This window comes from Artemia franciscana, chromosome 9 (genome assembly GCF_032884065.1).
Source record: "Artemia franciscana chromosome 9, ASM3288406v1, whole genome shotgun sequence".
Taxonomy (NCBI): Eukaryota; Metazoa; Arthropoda; class Branchiopoda; order Anostraca; family Artemiidae; genus Artemia; species Artemia franciscana.
Window position 1 is genome coordinate 48,609,836 of NC_088871.1, and position 23,386 is coordinate 48,633,221.

Genomic DNA, 23,386 nt, shown 5'->3' on the forward strand with positions numbered 1-23,386 from the left:
ATTGTTTAGAATATTCGGAAATACTTTTTCAATCAATTCATTTTTGGACGTCACTAAATTACAGAATTCAGCAGGTAGTTGTATACGTCCTGAAATTGAGTCTACTGGGAGCTTTCCGTTTCCAATTGCCAGCCAGAGTCATCTGGTCAGTTTGACCAGAGTCATCTGGTCAGTTTGACCAGAGTCATCATTTTGCAATCGGACACGCATATTTGTAGTTAATTTTAATGTTTTTACGTGTGCCCATAAATTAGAATTTTTCAGGCAAGCATTCATTTCGTCTGCAGGGGTTGATCTAGGTATTATAGGTAATGTTTGCCTGAAATCTCCCGCAACCAATAATAATGTGCTGCCAAAGGGTTTCGAATTCCCTCGCAAATCTTTCAAACATTGATCCAGAGCCTCGAGCGATTTTTTGTCTGCCATTGTGCACTCGTCATAAATAATAAGCTTGCATTGCTGAAATACTTTATCCATCCCAGATGATTTGGAAATATTGCCCGTGGGAGTTTCTGTAGAATGCAAATTCAGAGGCAATTTCAAAGCGGAACGAGCAGTTCTTCCACCAGGCAGCAACGTTGCGGCTATTCCGGACGACGCAATTGCCAACGCTATATCATTTTTTGATCGAATTGATGCCAGAATCAGTTTTATCACAAACGTTTTACCAGTACCTCCTGGCGCATCCAAAAAGAAAATTTCTCCAACGTTGTTATCAACACAATGCATTATCGTATCATAAATATCTTTTTGTTCTGACGTTAACTTGGAAATGTTATTTTTTAGATACGACAATAGATCACTCGTACTGTAACTTTGTTCACGATCCAATTCTGCACATGTCGAAACAGCAGCGGTACGATTAGGTGAAGGCATTCCCAAATCCTGAAGAGGTTTGTTTGCCATACATACGCACAAATCTATCTATCTATCTATCTATCTATATATAAAAATAAGTTGTCTGTGTGTGGATCTGTGGATCAGGTGACGTCACCTGAAAAAACTGGATCAGGTGACAAAACTGAAAACTGAAAAAACTAAAAAAAGGCAAAAACTACAAAAAAAACTAAAAACTAATAAAAAAAATAAAAAAGATAAAAAACTAAAAAAACTAAAAAAAGGCAAAAACTACAAAAAAACTAAAAACTAATAAAAAAGCAAAAAAACTAAAAAAACTAAAAAAAGGCAAGAACTACAAAAAAAACTAAAAACTAATAAAAAAAATAAAAAAGCTAAAAAACTAAAAAAACTAAAAAAACTAAAAAAAGGTAAAAAACTAAAAAAACTAAAAACTAAAAAAAACTAAAAAAAAGGAAAAAACTGAAAAATAAGCTAAAATAAAGGTAAAAACCAATAAAAAACTAAAAAAAAACTGAAAAAACTAAAAAAAGGCAAAAACTACAAAAAAAACTAAAAACTAATAAAAAAAGTAAAAAAGCTAAAAAACTAAAAAAACTAAAAAAAGGTAAAAAACTAAAAAAAATAAAAAATAAAAAAAAACTAAAAAAAAGGAAAAAACTGAAAAATAAGCTAAAATAAAGGTAAAAACCAATAAAAAACTAAAAAGAAAAAAAGGAAAAAACTAAAAAAAATTTTCATCTAAAAACTAAAAAAAACTAAAAAAGGTAAAAACTAAAGAACTAAAAAAGAAAAAAAATAAATGACGACACTCAAAGAGAAAGCGACCAGGACAAAAGGAATGTTCGATTAGCAATCAACAAAGCACCGGGACACAGGGAGTATAAATGACGACCAGGACATAAGTAAAAAAAAAAACTAACAAAACTAAAAAGAAGGTAAAAACTACAAAAAAACTAAAAAGAAAAACACTAAAAAAAGGCAAAAACTACAAAAAAAACTAAAAACTAATAAAAAAGCTAAAAAACTAAAAAACTAAAAAAGGCAAAAACTACAAAAAAAAACTAAAAACTAATAAAAAAAATAAAAAAGCTAAAAAACTAAAAAAACTAAAAAAACTAAAAAAAGGTAAAAAACTAAAAAAACTAAAAACTGAAAAAAACTAAAAAAAGGAAAAAACTGAAAAATAAGCTAAAATAAAGGTAAAAACCAATAAAAAACTAAAAAAAAAACTGAAAAAACTAAAAAAAGGCAAAAACTACAAAAAAAACTAAAAACTAATAAAAAAAGTAAAAAAGCTAAAAAACTAAAAAAACTAAAAAAACTAAAAAAAATAAAAAATAAAAAAAAACTAAAAAAAAAGGAAAAAACTGAAAAATAAGCTAAAATAAAGGTAAAAACCAATAAAAAACTAAAAAGAAAAAAAGGAAAAAACTAAAAAAAATCTCATCTAAAAACCTAAAAAAAACTAAAAAGGTAAAAACTAAAAGAACTAAAAAAGAAAAAAATAAATGACGACACTCAAAGAGAAAGCGACCAGGACAAAAGGAATGTTCGATTAGCAATCAACAAAGCACCGGGACACAGGGAGTATAAATGACGACCAGGACATAAGTAAAAAAAAAAACTAACAAAACTAAAAAGAAGGTAAAAACTACAAAAAAAATAAAAAGAAAAAAAAAACTAAAAACTAATAAAAAAAACTAAAAAATCTAAAAATCTAGATAAACTAAAAAAGAAAAAAAAGGAAAAAATAAAGGAGAAAAACAAAACTAAAAAACGAATGTATATACAGACCGGGACACCGGGATACAAATGACGACCGGGACACAGGGAATATAAATGACGACCGGGACACAGGGACACAACTACAACGGGGACACCGGGGGAAACAGGGGGATATAAATGACGACCGGGACACCGGGACAGGGAATGGTCGATTAGCAATCACCATCAACAAAGCTCAAGGGCAATCATTAGAATCATGAGGTATAGATCTGAATACAGATTGTTTTCCCATGGACCATTATATGTTGCATATTCAAGAGTCGGTAAACCTGACAATCTATTTATATGCAAAGACAATGGGGCAGCAAAGAATGTTGTATATTCGCAAGTTTTACGTAGTTAAAACCATATATATATATATATATATATATATATATATATATATATATATATATATATATATATATATATATATATATATATATATATATATATATATATATATATATATATATATATATATATATATATATATATATATATATATATATATATATATATATATATCACAGGTGGGACATAGGGACACAACTACAATGGCGCGTAACTATTATGGCGCGTAACGACTTACGCGCGCGGGGGGGCTTGGGGGGTGCGCGAAGCGCCCCCACCAACTAGGTGTTGGGGTGGCGCGAAGCGCCACCCCAACAGCTAGTCTATATATATAAAAATAAGTTGTCTGTCTGTGGATCTGTGGATCAGGTGACGTCATGTTTCTGTGTCGGCTGACGTCATGAAATTAGTTGTCAGGTGACGTCATGTTTCTGTGTCGACTGACGTCATGAAATTAGTTGTCGTCATTTTTGCTTTGACGGTGACGTCATTCAAGTTATATTAGACATATGTTCACGTAGAAATCTATTAATGTTTAAGTTTACAATGACTGATGAAGATGCTCAAAGAGTCTATGCCAAAAAACTTGCTGCTGATAGTTCCTCGGCACGCTTTCTTTTCTGACTTTCTCTATCAGCAGCAAGTTTTTTGGCATAGACTCTTTGAGCATCTTCATCAGTCATTGTAAACTTAAACATTAATAGATTTCTACGTGAACATATGTCTTATATAACTTGAATGACGTCACCGTCAAAGCAAAAATGACGGCAACTAATTTCATGACTTAATTTCAGAACTTAATTTCTGTGTTGACTGACGTCATGAAACTAGTTGTCGTCATTTTTGTTATGACGATGCTTAGTATATTGTAAAACACATTAATTTGGTTAATAATATACCATTTAAAACACCAAAATGAACATGCTGGAGTAGTCACTCGGTGAGAGAGGGTGTCAGAACGGAGAATGAAGGTCCCAGGTTCAAATCCTGGTTAGGCTAAAAAAGGTAAAAATCTAAAAACTAAAAAAAAAACTAAAAAAACTAAAAAAGGCAAAAACTACAAAAAAAAACTAAAAACTAATAAAAAAAAAATTAAGAATAAAAATAAAAAAAAAATAAAAAAGATAAAAACTAAAAAAAAGTAAAAAGAAAAAACGAAAAAAACTAAAAAAGCTAAAAAAAAGGTAAAAACCAATAAAAAACTGACGTCATGTTTCTGTGTCGACTGACGTCATGAAATTAGTTGTCGTCATTTTTGCTTCGGCGGTGACGTCATTCAAGTTATATTAGACATATGTTCACGTAGAAATCTATTAATGTTTAAGTTTACAATGACTGATGAAGATGCTCAAAGAGTCTATGCCAAAAAACTTGCTGCTGATAGTTCCTCGGCACGCTTTCTTTTCTGACTTTCTCTATCAGCAGCAAGTTTTTTGGCATAGACTCTTTGAGCATCTTCATCTGTCATTGTAAACTTAAACATTAATAGATTTCTACGTGAACATATGTCTTATATAACTTGTATGACGTCACCGTCAAAGCAAAAATGACGGCAACTAATTTCAAGACTTAATTTCAGAACTTAATTTCTGTGTTGACTGACGTCATGAAATTAGTTGTCGTCATTTTTGTTATGACGATGCTTAGTATATTGTAAAACACATTAATTTGGTTAATAATATACCATTTAAAACACCAAAATGAACATGCTGGAGTAGTCACTCGGTGAGAGAGGTTGTCAGAACGGAGAATGAAGGTCCCAGGTTCAAATCCTGGTTAGGCTAAAAAAGGTAAAAATCTAAAAACTAAAAAAAAAAGGAATAAAACTAAAAAAAAACTAAAAAAGGGAAAAACTTAAAAATTTATTTCATCATATAACAATTCAAAAACGAATGTATACCGGGATGACGACCGGGACACAGGGAATATAAATGACACAACTACAACGGGGACGCCGGGGGGCACAGGGGGATATAAATGACGACCGGGACACCGGGACACAAGGAATATAAATGACGCCCGGGACACTCAAAGAGAAATCAGAGACTGGGACACCGGGACACAAATGACGACCGGGACACAGGGAATATAAATGACGACCGGGACACAGGGACATAACTACAAAGGGGACGCCGGGGTGCACAGGGGGATATATAAATGACGATGGCGACTCAGGGAATGGTCGATTAGCAATCACCATCAACAAAGCTCAAGGGCAACCATTAGAATCATGAGGTATAGATCTGAATACGGATTGTTTTCCCATTGACAATTATATGTTGCATGTTCAAGAGTCGGTAAACCTGACAATTTATTTATATGCACAGACAATAGGACAGCAAAGAATGTTGTATATTCGCAAGTTTTACGTAGTTAAAAACATATATATATATATATATATATATATATATATATATATATATATATATATATATATATATATATATATATATATACTAGCTGTTGGGGTGGCGCTTTGCGCCGCCCCAACACCTAGTTGGTGGGGGCACTTCGCGCCCCCCCAAGCCCCCCCGCGCGCGTAAGTCGTTACGCGCCATATTAGTTACGCGCCATTGTAGTTGTGTCCCTATGTCCCACCTGTGAATATATATATATATATATATATATATATATATATATATATATATATATATATATATATATATATATATATATATATATATATATATATATATATATATGTTTTTAACTACATAAAACTTGCGAATATACAACATTCTTTGCTGTCCCATTGTATGTGCATATAAATAGATTTTCAGGTTTACCGACTCTTGAACATGCAACATATAATGGTCCATGGGAAAACAATCCGTATTCAGATCTATACCTCATGATTCTAATGATTGCCCTTGAGCTTTGTTGATGGTGATTGCTAATCGACCATTCCCTGAGTCGCCATCGTCATTTATATATCCCCCTGTGCACCCCGGCGTCCCCTTTGTAGTTATGTCCCTGTGTCCCGGTCGTCATTTATATTCCCTGTGTCCCGGTCGTCATTTGTGTCCCGGTGTTCCAGTCTGTGATTTATCTTTGAGTGTCCCGGGCGTCATTTATATTCCTTGTGTCCCGGTGTCCCGGTCGTCATTTATATCCCCCTGTGCCCCCCGGCGTCCCCATTGTAGTTGTGTCCCTGTGTCCCGGTCGTCATTTATATTCCCTGTGTCCCGGTCGTCATTTGTATCCCGGTGTCCCGGTCTGTATATACATTCGTTTTTTAGTTTTGTTTTTCTCCTTTATTTTTTTCCTTTTTTCTTTTTTTTCTTTTTTAGTTTATTTAGATTTTTAGATTTTGTAGTTTTTTTATTAGTTTTTAGTTTTTTTGTAGTTTTTACCATTTTTTTAGTTTTTTTAGTTTTTTTTTTTTTACTTATGTCCTGGTCGTCATTTATACTCCCTGTGTCCCGGTCGTCATTTGTGTCTCGGTGCTTTGTTGATTGCTAATTTATATTATATTTATATTTATATTTTTTATATTTATTAATATTTTTTTAGTTTTCTTTTTCTCTTATTTTTCAGTTTTTTCCTTTTTTTTAGTTTTTTCTTTTTTAGTTTTTAGTTTTTTTTTGTTTTTTACCTTTTTTTAGTTTTTTTAGTTTTTTTAGTTTTTTTAGCTTTTTTAGTTTTTTTATTAGTTTTTAGTTTTTTTTTTAGTTTTTGCCTTTTTTTAATTTTTTCAGTTTTTTTTAGTTTTTAGTTTTTTACCTTTTTTTAGTTTTTTTTAGTTTTTTAGCTTTTTTAGTTTTTTTTCTTTTTAGTTTTTTTTGTAGTTTTTACCTTTTTTAGTTTTTTTACTTCTTTTGTATTAGTGTGAAATAATTCAGACGTCATATGCGGACAAACACGACGTCACTCGACAGACAGACCGACAGACATGACCCACAAACAACTTATTTTTATATATATTTATTCATATTTTTTTAGTTTTCTTTTTCTCTTTTATTTTTCAGTTTTTTCTTTTTTTTTAGTTTTTTTCTTTTTTAGTTTTTAGTTTTTTTTAGTTTTTTACCTTTTTTTAGTTTTTTTTAGTTTTTTTAGTTTTTTAGCTTTTTTAGTTTTTTTATTAGTTTTTATTTTTTTTGTAGTTTTTGCCTTTTTTTATTTTTTTCAGTTTTTTTTTAGTTATTAGATTTTTACCTTTTTTTAGTTTTTTTTTAGTTTTTTAGCTTTTTTAGTTTTTTTTCTTTTTAGTTTTTTTTGTAGTTTTTACCTTTTTTGGTTTTTTTCTTCTTTTGTATTAGTGTGAAATAATTCAGACGTCATATGCGGACAAACATGACGTCACCTGATCCATCCACAGATCCACACACAGACAACTTATTTTTATATATATAGATATATATATATATATATATCTATCTATATATATAAAAATAAGTTGTCTGTCTGTGGATGGATGGATGGATGTGTCAGGTGACGTCACCTGAAAAAACTGGATTAGGTGACGTCAAAACTGAAAAAACTAAAAAAAGGCAAAAACTACAAAAAAAAACTAAAAACTAATAAAAAAAATAAAAAAGCTAAAAAACTAAAAAAACTATAAAGGTAAAAACCAATAAAAAACTAAAAAAAAACTGAAATAACTAAAAAAAGGCAAAAACTACAAAAAAAAACTAAAAACTAATAAAAAAAGTAAACAAGCTAAAAAACTAAAAAAACTAAAAAAACTAAAAAAAGGTAAAAAACTAAAAAAAATAAAAAATAAAAAAAAAACTAAAAAAAAGGAAAAAACTGAAAAATAAGCTAAAATAAAGGTAAAAACCAATAAAAAACTAAAAAAAAAAGGAAAAAACTAATAAATGACGACACTCAAAGAGAAAGCGACCAGGACAAAAGGAATGTTCGATTAGCAATCAACAAAGCACCGGGACACAGGGAGTATAAATGACGACCAGGACATAAGTAAAAAAAAAAAAACTATCTATATATATAAAAACTAAAAAAAATAAAAAATAAAAAAAAACTAAAAAAAAGGAAAAAACTGAAAAATAAGCTAAAATAAAGGTAAAAACCAATAAAAAACTAAAAAAAAAAGGAAAAAACTAATAAATGACGACACTCAAAGAGAAAGCGACCAGGACAAAAGGAATGTTCGATTAGCAATCAACAAAGCACCGGGACACAGGGAGTATAAATGACGACCAGGACATAAGTAAAAAAAAAAAAACTATCTATATATATAAAAATAAGTTGTTTGTGGATCTGTGGATCGTGGATCAGGTGACGTCACCTGAAAAAACTGGATCAGGTGACGTCAAAACTGAAAAAACTAAAAAAAGGCAAAAACTACAAAAAAAACTAAAAACTAATAAAAAAAATAAAAAAGCTAAAAAACTAAAAAAACTAAAAAAAGGCAAAAACTACAAAAAAAACTAAAAACTAATAAAAAAGCTAAAAAACTAAAAAAACTAAAAAAAAGGCAAAAACTACAAAAAAACTAAAAACTAATAAAAAAAATAAAAAAGCTAAAAAACTAAAAAAACTAAAAAAAGGTAAAAAACTAAAAAATAAATAACGACCGGGACACAGGGACACAACTACAACGGGGACACCGGGGGAAACAGGGGGATAACCTGACAATCTATTTATATGCAAAGACAATGGGACAGCAAAGAATGTTGTATATTCGCAAGTTTTACGTAGTTAAAACCATATATATATATATATCTATATTCACAGGTGGGACATAGGGACACAACTACAATGGCGCGTAACTATTATGGCGCGTAACGACTTACGCGCGCGGGGGGGCTTGGGGGGGGCGCGAAGCGCCCCCACCAACTAGGTGTTGGGGTGGCGCGAAGCGCCACCCCAACAGCTAGTATATATATATATATATATATATATATATATATATATGTATATATATATATATATATATATATATATATATATATATATATCTATATTCACAGGTGGGACATAGGGACACAACTACAATGGCGCGTAACTAACTAGGTGTTACAGCTAGTCTTCTATAATAACTAAAGTGTAGTTATAAATTTCTGATGTAAAATCAAAAGTCATATCTGACGTCTCTAACCGTTTTCGATGGAGTATATCTTCGGAAATTTTTGATTTATATTTTTCCCATAACTCTGTAGGAGCTGATGGAGAGCAAGTTGTTAGTATGATGCCAAACAATGCACGAATTTGACTTGGAGTTGACGTTTCGCACGCGTCATTGATGCAGTTATCCCAGTGTTGGTCATTCTCCAATAAATTCAGAGCTTGGCATGCACTACGGTAAGTGTCATGTATAGTACCGTTTACAGTTCTCAAATACTCAAAGGACGTCGGACCGGGTACATTCACCAAAAGCAGGCGTAGAAAGAAGCATTCATGTTGATTGGGGTGAACGGTGTAGAGTCTTCCTATCGTGGTATCTTTGAAGATGGTAGGTTGGCCGTCGACTGACTTACCCTGTTTTCGACGTTCAAATACTTTATTTTTAGTATTCCACATGTAATACGAAGGCACTTCAGTATACAGCAGTTTTTTGCAAAAGAATCATTTTTGCATAGCGAAAAGAAAGCAGTTAACTTTGTATCCGGTGGATTCAGGGCTCTTTGTTGCACGTTGGTTTCCGAGAAATAAACACATTGACCATTCTGTAAATGTACCGCTAAGTGAACAACAGCTGGACTACGTTCATGTATCGGAAATGAAAGAATTCGCCAAACAGCTTCATTACTGCTTATGTATCTTCCAGCCTGATATTTTACGATTTCGTCGATATCTTTGATTTCGGACTGCAAGCCAAAAACTGCCATGTCACTGCCTTTGTTGACGTATTTACATATGTATTTGATTGCCTTTACGGAGTTACAGTATTCAACGTTTATGTGTGCATTAAATGTTTTTGATAATAATGGGGAATATGGAACAACCCACTGGTTATCTACTTCGATGGCGGTACCGTTACGCTTCTTTATTATTGCTGTTTTACCACCATCTTCAGTAGATCTTCTTCTATATTGTGGGTAACCATCATTGCCAGTAATTGTGTTGGATACTAAAAGTCGAGGATATTGCTTTGTGCACCTTCCTTTGGCCATGCATGGTGAATTTTCGTTCAATGAACCGCAAGGTCCATGTATCATATTTGTTACAACAATATCATATTGCAATTATTACCAACTGAGCGTTTCGCTTATGAAGAATAATATCTCGAGGTAAAAACTGATCACCGACCAAAACGATTGCCACTTCGTCGATAGTTGGAGCATTGTATCTACGCACATGTTGGCCAGGAGGCGTTTTGTCAGCGGAAATAACAATTTTATGCGTATCAGTAGGCATCAAATCGATGGCTGTTTTGGACAGACGCACTAAAATATTATTTTCGTGGAAAAGATGTTGCAATTGGGAAAAAATTGTCCTTTCAACGTTGGGAGAAATTTCGCAACGTGCATTCAATTCAGAATTTCTGTCACTGATGAAGTAGAATTGTAAAAATTTATTATTCTTGCCTGAGAATGGTAGAAGGGATCCTGCTTTATGATAAATTTGCCCTTTTACTTTGAAAGTAGGCATAAATTGATCTGGATTTTCGATTTGGGCACCAAACGACGTCATTTGGAAACATGAGTTAAATTTTCTGATCTGTGATAAAAAGCGCTTAGTTTCTGACGTAGTTCCAGTAAGCAAAGTTTTCAATGGCTCTGGTGGTGAAGCCAATAGAGGAAGTTTAACCTTTCCTGAGGCGCAACGCATTCCCATTGTTTCACCATTCAATTTCAAGGCCTTGCAATAGGGACAAATTTTAGACATAGTCCCGATTTGAACACATCTACTATAATCATCGACTGGGCTGTACCTGAATGCCAGGCGATAATTTTCAGGTTGCTCTTGTGATTCCTCGGCACGCTTTCTTTTCTTACTTTCTCTATCAGCCGCAAGCCTGTTTTCTTGCTGTTCTTGTGATTCCTCGGCACGCCTTCTTTTTTTACTTTCTCTTTCAGAAGCAAGTCTGGTTTCGCGTTGCTCTGGTAGTTCCTCGACACGCCTTCGTTGACGTAAATTGCACATTCTTAATCTGGCCCTTTCTCTTTGAACCGCAAGCCTGGTTTTGCTTTTTGGTAACATTCTATCTTTTTCAATGTTTTTCAATTTGTCAGTGTTCATTGACTGTTAGAAAAAATTTTACGTGCCAAGCATGCTAACACTCAATAATTTATAATAAGCCTCAAAATTATAAATATCTGTTATAAGTTTTTCGAATTACTTTAATCTATTGTCAAAATATATAGAAATATTTATGCAATTCCCAGTTTCTACATTTTAAGCTTCAGTTTTCTTTTCAGTTTAGTTTCATTTTTATATATAGATAAGATATAATCTGGCGTAACGGACAGACAACTTATATATATATATATACTAGCTGTTGGGGTGGCGCTTCGCGCCACCCCAACACCTAGTTGGTGGGGGCGCTTCGCGCCCCCCTCCAAGCCCCCCGCGCGCGTAAGTCGTTACGCGCCATATTAGTTACGCGCCATTGTAGTTGTGTCCCTATGTCCCACCTGTGAATACAGATATATATATATATATATATATGTTTTTAACTACGTAAAACTTGCGAATATACAACATTCTTTGCTGTCCCATTGTCTGTGCATATAAATAGATTGTTTACAGACTCTTGAAAATGCAACATATAATGGTCCATGGGAAAACAATCCGTATTCAGATCTATACCTCATGATTCTAATGATTGCCCTTGACCTTTGTTGATGGTGATTGCTAATCTACCATTCCCTGTGTCGCCATCGTCATTTATATATCCACTTGTGCCCCCCGGCATCCCCTTTGTAGTTTTGTCCCTGTGTCCCGGTCGTCATTTGTGTCCCGGTGTCCCAGTCTGTGATTTCTCTTTGAGTGTCCCGGGCGTCATTTATATTCCATGTGTCCCGGTGTCTCGGTCGTCATTTATATCCCCCTGTGCCCCCCGGCGTCCCCGTTGTAGTTGTGTCCCCGTGTCCCGGTCGTCATTTATATTCCCTGTGTCCCGGTCGTCATTTGTATCCCGGTGTCCCGGTCTGTATATACATTCGTTTTTTAGTTTTGTTTTTCTCCTTTATTTTTTTCCTTTTTTATTTGTGTCCCGATGTCCCGGTCTGTAATTTCGTCAGTTGAAAACTTATGATGAAATAAATTTTTAATTTTTTCCCTTTTTTTGTTTTTAGTTTTTTTTTATTGGTTTTTACCTTTTTTTAGGTTTTTTAGTTTTTTTGTTTTTTCTTTTTAGTTTTTTTTGAAGTTTTTATCTTTTTAGTTTTTTTATTTTTATTTATATTTTTTTAGTTTTCTTTTTCTCCTTTATTTTTCAGTTTTTTCCTTTTTTTAGTTTTTTTTCTTTTTTAGTTCTTTTAGTTTTTACCTTTTTTAGTTTTTTTTAGTTTTTTAGTTTTTTAGCTTTTTTTATTTTTTTTTTATTAGTTTTTAGTTTATTTTATGGTTTTTTCCTTTTTTTAGTTTTTTTTTTAGTTTTTTATCTTTTTTTAGTTTTTTTTTAGTTTTTAAGCTTTTTTAGATTTTTTTATTTTGTTTTCTTTTTTTTTTGTAGTTTTTACCTTCTTTAGATTTTTGCTTCTTTTATTTTTTTAGCTTTTTTAGTTTTTTTTCGTTTTTTCTTTTTAGTTTTTTTGTAGTTTTTATCTTTTTTATTTTTTTGTATTTTTATTCATATTTTTTTAGTTTTATTTTTCTCTTTTATTTTTCAGTCTTTTCCTTTTTTTAGTTTTTTTCTTTTTTAGTTTTTAGTTTTTTTTAGTTTTTTACCTTTTTTTAGTTTTTTTTAGTTTTTTTAGTTTTTTAGATTTTTTAGATTTTTTATTAGTTTTTAGTTTTTTTTGTAGTTTTTGCCTTTTTTTAGTTTTTTCAGTTTTTTTTAGTTTTTAGTTTTTTACCTTTTTTTAGTTTTTTTTAGTTTTTTAGCTTTTTTAGTTTTTTTTTCTTTTTAGTTTTTTTGTAGTTTTTACCTTTTTTAGTTTTTTTTCTTATTTTGTATTAGTGTGAAATAATTCAGACGTCATATGCGGACAAAAATGACGTCACCTGATCCACAGATCCACAGATCCACACACAGACAACTTATTTATATATATATAGATACAGATACAGTTTCATTTCAGTTTTCTTTTTTAGTTTTTTTATTTTCTTATTTTTTTCTTTTTTAGTTTTTCTTTTTTAAGTTTCTTCTTTTTATTGATAATAAACCTCAAAATTTTGGGTATCTGTTTTAAGGTTTTCGAATTACCTTAATCTTTTGTCAAAATATATTGAAATATTTGTGCAATTCCCAGTTTTTTTTTGTTTTTTCTTTTTTTTTAGTTTTTTAGCTTTTTTAGTTTTTTTTAGTTTTTTATCTTTTTTATTTTTTTACGTTTTTTCATTTAGGTTTTTTCTTTTTTTTATTTTTTCAATTTTTATTTTTTTTTTAGTTTTTTCTTTTTAGTTTTTTTTTAGTTTTTTACCATTTTTCTTTTTTCGAATTACTTTAATCTATTGTCAAAATATTTCAAAATATTTATGCAATTTCCAGTTTTTACATTCTAGTTTGTTTTCTTTTATATATATAGAAGATATAATCTGGCGTAACGGACAGACAACTTATTTTTATATATATAGATATATATATATATATATATATATATATATATATATATATATATATATATATATATATATATATATATATAGATATATCTATATATATAAAAATAAGCTGTCTGTGTGTGTGTGTGTGTCGAGTGACGTCATGTTTGTGTGTCGACTAACGTCATGTTTGTCGACTGACGTCATTTTAAGGATTGAGCTGTATGCGACATGAAGTTATTTGTCGACTGACGTCATGTTTGTCAACTGATGAAATTACATATCGGGACACCGGGACACAAATGACGACCGAGACACAGGGAATATAAATGACGACCGGGACACAGGGACACAACTACAAAGGGGACGCCGGGGGCACAGGCGGGATATATAAATGACGACCGGGACACAGGGATTGTTCGAATAGAAATTACAGACCGGGACACCGGGACACAGGGAATATAAATGACGACCGGGACACTCAAAGAGAAATTACAAACTGGGACACCGGGACACAAATGACGACCGGGACACAGGGAATATAAATGACGACCGGGACACAGGGACACATCATTAGAATAATGAGGTATAGATCTGAATACGGATTGTTTTTCCCATGGACAATTATATGTTGCATGTTCAAGAGTCAGTAAACCTGACAATCTATTTATATGCATAGACAATGGGACAGCGAAGAATGTTGTATATTCGCATGTTTTACGTAGTTAAAGACATAAATATATATATATATATATATATATATATATATATATATATATATATATATATATATATATATATATATATATATATATATATATATATATATATATATATCTATTCACAGGTGGGACACAGGGACACAATTACAATGGCGCGTAACTAATATGGCGCGTTACGATTTACGCGCGCGGGGGGCTTGGGGGCGCGTGGTGCCCCACCAACTAGGTGTTGTGGTGGTGCGAAGTGCCACCCCAACAGCTAGTATATATATATATATATATATATATATATATATATATATATATATATATATATATATATATATATATATATATATATATATATTCACAGGTGGGACACAGGGACACAACTACAATGGCGCGTAACGACTTACGCGCGCGGGGGGTGCAAAGCGCCCCCACCAACTTCTATAAATATATATATATATGTTTTCTCTGGTAGAGTATATATATATATGTATATATATATATATATATATATATATATATATATATATATATATATATATATATATATATATATATATATATATATATATATATATATATATATATATATATTCATTTTTTTTTAATCCACCTCGTCTCCTCTCAGTGACGACAATTTTAACAAAAAAAAGTATTTGAATCCTAGACGTCATCCGCACTGCTTTATGAAAAGACAAATACGTATTTCATTTGATCTTTCAACCCATAAATACCCTTACGGGTAGGCGTTTTCTTTTAGTAGCTATTGGATCAAGATAGGTCCACGATGATAAGGAATATATAAAAGCTGCATAATCTAGGCAATGCTGTTTTACTTTTTTCCTCAATCCTCTTTCTCTCAATGGATGATACTTATATGGCTTCTTTTCAGCTTTACAACATTTTACAGTCATTGATGCTAGTAGTTCCTCGTTTTTGTTGTTGTTCTGTCCAGCTTGCAAAATGAGCTTCCTGTTTCTTTCAAAGCCGTTTTTTTCAAGGTAAAAGAGAATTTGAAGAAAAATATAGGCGGCAATCTTTACTTCTTCAACTTGTCGGGACACATTACCCTGTATAAGTTAAATTTTAAACAACCGCATACTCTAGGCAAAAGTGTCCTACTTTTTTGCTCAATCCTCTTTGCCTCAATGGATGTTACTGTTTTAGCCAAGTTCCTCACCTGAGACTTCCTAAGGCTTTCCAATAGTACTTTGTGCTTGCAGCAAGAGCGAGTTGTACTATTACTGCTTAAGTTGAACAGTTTTTCAGCTGCAAAATTTTATTGATGCCAGTAGTTCCCTACTTCTACCGCTAGTCTGTCCAGTATGAAAGATCGGTTTTCCATTTCTTTCAGTGCCTTTAAAAAAAAAAATAATCGGAAGAAAAATTAGGCAAAATATTCTCTTCTTCAATTTGTTGGGATATACTTTCTTTTATAAGTTAAAGTTTAAACGCTGCAAAATCTAAGCGAAACTGTCTTGCTTTTTCCTCATTCCTCTTTGTCTCAAGGGATGTTACTTTTTTAGCCATGTTCCTCACCTGGCACTTTCTAAGGCTTTCCAATAGTGCTCTGTGCTTGTAGCAGGAACCAGCTGTACTGTTACTGCTTAAGCTGCGCAGCTTTTCAGCTGCGCAACTTTATTGATGCTAGTAGTTCCTCATTTCTGTTGCTGTTCTGTCCAGCGTGAAAGATTTTCTATTTCTTTCAATGCCTCGTTTTTTCAAAAGAAAATATAATCGGAATAAAAATTAGGGCAAAATATTCTCTTCTTCAATTTGTTGGGATATATTTTCTTTCACAATTCAAAATTTAAACAGCTACATAATCTGAGCGAAACTGTCTTACTTTTTCCTCATTCCTCTCTGTCTCAGTGGATGTTACTTTTTTAGCAAAGTTTCTCACTTAGATGAAGAAGATAGCCCATATCTTTAAGACGAATTCCCTTAATTACTTGCGTCTTCTCCAAAGAAAATATTTCTCTTTCTTCTTTCTCTGCTGTCATCACAAGCATTTCTAAAGAATGACAAACAAAAATATGCTTTGTTTGGTAAAAATAAATAAGGTCACTTTGAGAGAATAAATCAAGTGGAATTCAAAATTTACGTCACTTGTTTAAGGGATTTGACCTGCCGAAATCGAAAAGTGCATATTGTCTATATTTTAAGTCAAATTAAGTCGTTTTCATAGACTTTTATGGGGCTTTCTGGAAAATTAGGCAAAATTTCTCAAGCCCATAGCCTCTGATGGGTATCACTAAACTTAATTAATCTTATAGATTTGGAACCAGTATAATAATCCAGTTCAAAATTCTATCTTTTAGAGTTTTGGTTACCATTGAGCCAAGTCACACCTTACTTATAGTTTGTTACCACGAACTGTTTGATGATGGTATACCTGAGTTGTATCAAGGAGGCACACTCGTGCCTCTATAAAGAGGCGAACCACGACAATGTTAAGCGATCTTCGGTTCCAGTGGTCGCAGAGGGATGGGAAGGGATGCATTTCGTAGCCCGAGCTCCAACTAAGAAACCTGCCAAATTTCATCCCCCTCCAACTTTTCCTTCATGGGGAAAATCTGGCCGAAAGTTTCGACCCGTCAACCCCAGCCCCCCTTTAACGTTGTCCGATCGGGCTGAAATTCACAAGTTAAGGTCCCCTAGGGCCAAGGAGCTTATCCGCGAAATTTCAGCTCGATCCGATAACTCCTTCCCTGTTTTCCAGAAACCACGCATAGCCACTTAATGTTCATTTTCTTTTTTTTTCTAGACGCCTACAGGTCACAGCCGACATCGGATCTGGGTGTACGAAGACTCATTTGACGCGGAATTCTCCGAGTAAATTTCCTGGAAAGTTTTGTAGGAAAATCTTAACCCCCGAAAGTTTTGACCCCCCAACCCCCCCCCTTTTAACGTTGTCCGATCGGGCTGAAATTCACAAGTTAAGGTCCCCTACGGCCCAGGAGCTTATCCGCGAAATTTCAGCTCGATCCGATAACTCCTTCCCTGTTTTCCAGAAACCACGCATTAGCTACTTAATTAACGCATTTCTCCATAAGAGCCCATGTTAATTTGAAATTTTTAAAACTTATTTAGAAGTTATATTTAATCATATGCAAGTGATTAGCTCAGTCGTTGGAGCGTGGGACTTTTAATCCTCGGGTCAAGGGTTCAAGTCCCTTACGGGCGGTTTTTTTTCACAACATCAAAATAAAAGTGTATAATTTTGATAACACCTGGACAGCTTATCATTTGAGAGATAACAGAATATTAGCTTCTTATGAGCAAAAGAAACATTTCGGTCATTCTATCTATTTTTTTTTCTATTTTATACAATGATTTAAAAGCGGGGGGGGGGTGTGGGCGGCAGCCACCCAACTTCCTCTCCTAATTCCTGTACGAGGAGTACAGGAATTATTAAATTACATCCACCATGGATTGTAGAAAAACGTACAGAAATAATATGAAAAATACTTCGTTTTCTTAAAGAGTTAAAGAGGCTGCGTCCCAAAGTCGAACCTTAAAACGTACAGGAATTAGAAGAGGCAGTTGGGGGGCTGCCGCCCCCCAAACCCCTCGCTTTTAAAGACTCTTTTGTACAGGTTTTTTTTGTGGGGGGACTTCATTGTTACTAATTACGAGTTTCGGCGCAATGGTTCTCCTGTCCTCTTGTGTTTAACATTTTTCGAAGTTATTCCATTATTCATTCATTTCAATTTTTTGTTAATTAAAAGAGGGCCTTTCCGAAGCCAAGAGCGGGGGGTTAGCAAAAAAAACAAAAAACCTGTACAAAAGAGTCTTTAAAAGCGGGGGGTTTGGGAGGCGGCAGCCCCCCAACTGTCTCTTCTAATTCCTGTACGTTTTAAGGTTCGACTTTGGGACGCAGCCTCTTTAACTCTTTAAGAAAACGAAGTTTTTTTCATATTATCTTAATAACAACTGTCACAAGTAGATTGAATCAGAAACATTTTTTGGCATCTTTTACATACTGCTTAAAAAATAGTTTCTTTTCAACTTCCTTCAATGTGAAAGGGTATTCGAATCCAAAACATCGAATTTCTTAAGTTTTCATCCTTGAAGTCACGAGTCTATTTAACCAAAAAGTGATTATGTTTTAGTTTTGCTAGATAATTAGGAAACTGTGAGGGTTCTAAATGAAGACGAAAAGCCGGTCTCTTATGTCTTGGGGGAGTGGTTTCAGGTTATTGATAGGAAGTAACTTTAGTCAAATGATGCTAAAACAAAATGTTATGTGAAGTGACGTAAGACCATGCAATACGTCGTCAAAAAATTCACAACACACCTATTCTAATGTATAGAAAATTCTAGTGTATAGGGAAGCAGTAAACAGATCGTCAATTATCACTTATTTATGACTTGTGCTAAACTGAATTTTCAGCTTCCTTTAGGAAGTCTATTCATAGGCATAGTACAATCTGACTGGAGAGGCACCTGGGGGAAAGGTGTCTCACCACCTCTTGAGTTAACTGGGAATATAATATTGTAGCTACAACTGCAACCTAGTAGAGAATGGAACAAGGTCCATAGTAACTGAAAGTATAGAGAAGCATCTGGTAAAACAATTGTCTAGTGAGGAAAATTTTTCCTTTGAGCGTAATTCAGGAATGGTAAATTATTATTTAGGTTTACATTAAGACCAAAATTAAAATGATGAACATAAAGAAAGAAAACGATCAAAAATGGTGTGTTTAAAAGCCAAATGAAAATACTGAACAAAACACAAAAAGCGAATATTTCGAGAAAACAACCGTCTCTCTTCTTCAGCGCGAACAAAACAAGAAGATCAAGGAAAAAACAAAGAAACAAAAAACAACTGCGGAAAGTACAACAAAACCAATGAAAAAAAAAATCGCCTAAAAAATAAGATTCAATAAAAGACCGAAAATTAAAAGAATTAAAATCAAATACCAAACAAATAATTAATTGATGAATAGTTAAAAACAAAATGAAGGATAATAAGTGTACCACTAACATTTTTAGAACCTTTAAACGGAGATTAATATTTATCTTCTTGAATAGTTCTTCTGCCACTCGTCTTCGTAAGAAAAATAGAAATAAAACACAATTGTAAAAAATATCCTGCAACCAATTTTTCGATCTTGTTTGATTCACGAAAAAATGACTTACTTAAGTTTACCTTAACGGTAAAAGTTAATTACGACATAAATCTTGGGAATTTTAAAAAGAGCTTAAAGAGCTCACATGTTTTTTTACCTCGCTTTTTTTAACTCCCCAGCACTAGCGGGGCACTGCAACATCTTCGGGAGCTGTTTCATAGCTCATTCGAAATCCAATGTTATAATATACGTTCTTTTCTATGAATTCTTCTTGATAATGCTATCATAAAGTGTTGTAAGGCCCCAACTTGCAATTCTTAGTGTCAATAGTGGGGTCAAAAGGCTGAGAAGCATAACAGGTTTGTCCCTTAATTCTCTTTGATTGGAAATGTACCTTTAAGAAGGGTTTGCGATACCTCTTCTTGATTACCCTCCCTCCCAGCCCCAATGGCAAGTAAAAACTTAAAACACGTTTAAAAAACCTTCCCATAAAAAAACTTGTCACTCAAATTAGGCTCAGGGATGATTACGGTTTTTTAGTTTCATTTAAGCATAGACATTTAATGACAACAATAAATTCACGTTTTGTGGGGTGTCTATGTTTTTGAACTGTCTCGGAAGACTATAACAGATGACCTTACAAAAATTTTAAGTAAAAAAAAGTCAACTTAGCCTATATAGGTCGTACTTAAAAGATGGTCCTCTCCTCCCACTATTTTCTACGCTATATGTAAGCAGATGCTACTTTCCTCACAGTCCTCGTATCTACAAAAATGATTAATTTTATCGTAAGTCCAATAAATTAATAAGCCTTGTGAGATAGCATTGAATATGTTATTGTGCTTAACTTTTCTGGCATATATTCTTAACTTGTCCTATCCTCTTTTCTTATTTGTATTGTTTATCCTGCTTTCTCCTGCCTTGCTCGGTACGATTTCTCCTTTCATTCGTTGAAGGAAGTATTTAAACTTATCCGAGAACCCAACCCAAGAATATATAACATAAAAGGAAACTTACCCAGCTACAGTTCTGACATTTCTTTGACGTGGTATTTCATCATGAAAGGCTTTCACTTCCCTTGGTGCTTTTCGCAATTCTATCGGAGTCCGAATACCATCAGGAATAGTTTCCGTAAACTGCTTAGGGCTTCCATTCAGGCCTCCAATATTTCTAATTTCTGAGCCATTACAAGTTCGAACTACAACAGTGTTGCGTTGTTGAGTACCATTTACTTTAATTAACCTTGAAGAAAAATAATTTTACTAAGTTTAAAAGATACAAGATCCTTTATGGCACCTGATAAGGGCTTAACGTATAATTAGACGTAGTGAGCCATTGAGTTAAGCAGATCTTATGCACAAGTGCCAATACGACTATTTTTCCATTTTATCTAAACTAACTTGACCCTGAATAGTGGCAACTACTAATAATCACTCGCTCTCCTGTTTCAAAAGACCGAAGTACACAATCTGGGCAGCAACATTTTTAAAGTTGGCGCTTCTTCTGGGAGAAATTAATTTTTTCTCAAACCTTCGCCTTCTCCTAACGGAGGAACATTTGCGCAAGCTTTTCCTTCCCTGAAAAAAATTATGTGAACACTCATGCTAATAAACATAGATTATATGTTGAAAAATTCTAGAAATATAAAAGTCTTGTTCTAGGCTTTCTGAAAAAATTTCTTCTGTCCCTGAAAAAATTATGTGAACACTCATGCTAATATACATAGATTATATGTTGAAAAATTCTAGAAATATAAAAGTCCTCTTCTAGGCTTTTGCCCTTGCTCATAGGAGAAAACTTAGGAAAACTTATTGCCTTGCTAGTCAGGGTGAAAGTTCGTTTTGACAAGCAAACACTAGCTATAATTTATAAGTCATTGTTTGAACCCGATGTATTTTTCTTTGTTCCATTTTTGAAGTTTTTATGTAAAAGTGATAAAAACCGCATCCGCTTGCTGATTTTTCCGGTCTTGTAGATATTTTCTTGTAATTACACAATGGTTAAAAATTGGTATATTATACGAAAATTCGGAATATTTGATATTATTGTTGAAATGGATCAACAATACGACTGATTTCTAAGGTGATCTAGATAAAATAGGATAAATTTTCCCCTTAATTGTCTTTTTTAATGGAAAAATAGTTTTGTCGCCATAGCTTTATTAAAACAGTTATATATGCGTTATGTATTATAAGTGTTTATGCATTATGTTTTATGAATATTTTTATTGTGTTGTGCACTAATGAGCTATCATAAGCTGTTTATTATATATTTATCAGTCATTATGAGTATTATGAGCTACTTATTGCCGTCCTTTTCGTTAGAAGGGTAATTTTATATTTTTCAGTTTTATTTTCATTAATTTCCTATAGGCAAATCATTATTATTATTATTATTATTATTATTATAATTATTATTAACAACTTCTGTTTGTTTAAAGTTTTAATGTCGCTCCATACTTGTAGTTAAAAAAATTCTTCTTTTTTATTTAATGCACCCAAAAAAGGGTGGTAATCTTGGAGAATTGTATAAGGAAATTCAAATCTATGAAAACCCTAAAGCTTCTATCTACAGAAAAATTAAAAGCAAATAAACAGAAATTTTGTCACCTGAGCTTTGCAGTTTCAAAATTCAGAGTAAGCAGGAGGGGAAGGACGGGATAATTGATGTTGTTTTTATGTTTTAATGATCTTTCTATTTTTAGAAACTTTTTTTAAAATTCAATCCTGTAAATACTGAAAAATCAAAAAAAGTTTTACCACGTTTTATATAATTTCACATAATAATATTTGTGAGCATGTTTTTTCATTTTATTACTTTTTTGTATGTTTTGTTTTTTATTAATACGTCCTAATTAGTTTTATTCAATAATTTTTTCTTTCGAATTTTAAAATCAGATTTACCTTTTTAATTTTCTATGCTTTTCGCTTCTCAGTTCTTAGTGTTTGATTGGTTCACTCTATTTGAAATTTATTCACACAGTTCGCTGTAAAGAACTATAAGTAAGGAGGGTCAAAGTTCAAAAGTAACTGAACGTGTAAAAAACGTAATTCTAATGATAATTGTCGAATTAAAGAATGGGCTTTTATGCTGATTCCAAATATATAAGAATCATTAAGTTTAATTTTACCCATCAAAGGCTAAGAGAAGACCATGAATAAATGATAAAATTAACCTGATTTTCAAAAAGGGCAAAACACCCCCTGAAAGTCAAGTAATCTTTATGATTATCACACCATCAGAATTGGCGTATCCACGAACCCTACTGTAGAGGCTTCAAGTCCCATCTTCAAAAAGTGGAATTTTGCGTTTTTTCAATTAGAATGATCACGGATACGTGTTTATTTGTTTGTTTTTTCCTCATGGGTGATTGTGCCAAACCAATAGTCATGTAATATCTGGAGAGGGTTCATTCAAAGGAAATTTAAAGTTCTAGTGTTCTTATTAAGTGACCAAAGGATTGGAGTGTATTTAGCCACTCTCCCAGCCCCCTCCCCTCAAAAGAAATTTGATCAGAATTCTGATAGAGCCAATTTGTTCAGTGTAGTTTAAAGGTCAATATGTACGTATTTGAAGATAACAAGAACCCCCAGAGCCCCTGGAAGTAGGTCTAAAGTTTGAAATTTGCGAATTGCTTACGTAAGCTTTAATTTTTTTTATTGGGAATTATACATACTTTTTCGGTTGGGGGAGGGTGAATTTTCGTTTGGGGATTTTTCATTGGGGGAATTCTTCATGGGGAAGGAAGTTTTTTTGGGGGGAGGGAAACTTCAAGGAGTGATTTTACGCTCGATGGATCTTCTAGAACTCCTCTACAAAATTCTTTTTATCTGTCTTACTTTCTCTTTGCCGACTCAATTTTATATGTGGAGGTGTTCATGGTAATTGCCCAGGGTAAATTTCCCCCTCCTTTGATTGGAAGCCAGATTTTCCCGAATTGTTTGGAAACGATCCGAAATTAAATAAAACAAGTTTTATCAAGTGAAATTAAGGAGCAGCACTAAAACT

At 32.7% G+C, this 23,386-nt stretch overlaps 1 protein-coding gene across 3 annotated transcripts in view; it reads right to left on the minus strand.

Moving 5' to 3' along the window:
• Nucleotides 1–23,386, minus strand: part of LOC136031504 (acetylcholine receptor subunit alpha-like) — a 201,737-nt gene that overhangs the window by 24,033 nt on the left and 154,318 nt on the right. For all 3 annotated transcript variants that reach the window (XM_065711166.1, XM_065711167.1, XM_065711165.1), the window contains exon 10: nt 20,396–20,620. In XM_065711166.1, the coding sequence (XP_065567238.1) occupies nt 20,396–20,620 (225 nt within the window). The remainder of the gene's footprint in view (nt 1–20,395; nt 20,621–23,386) is intronic.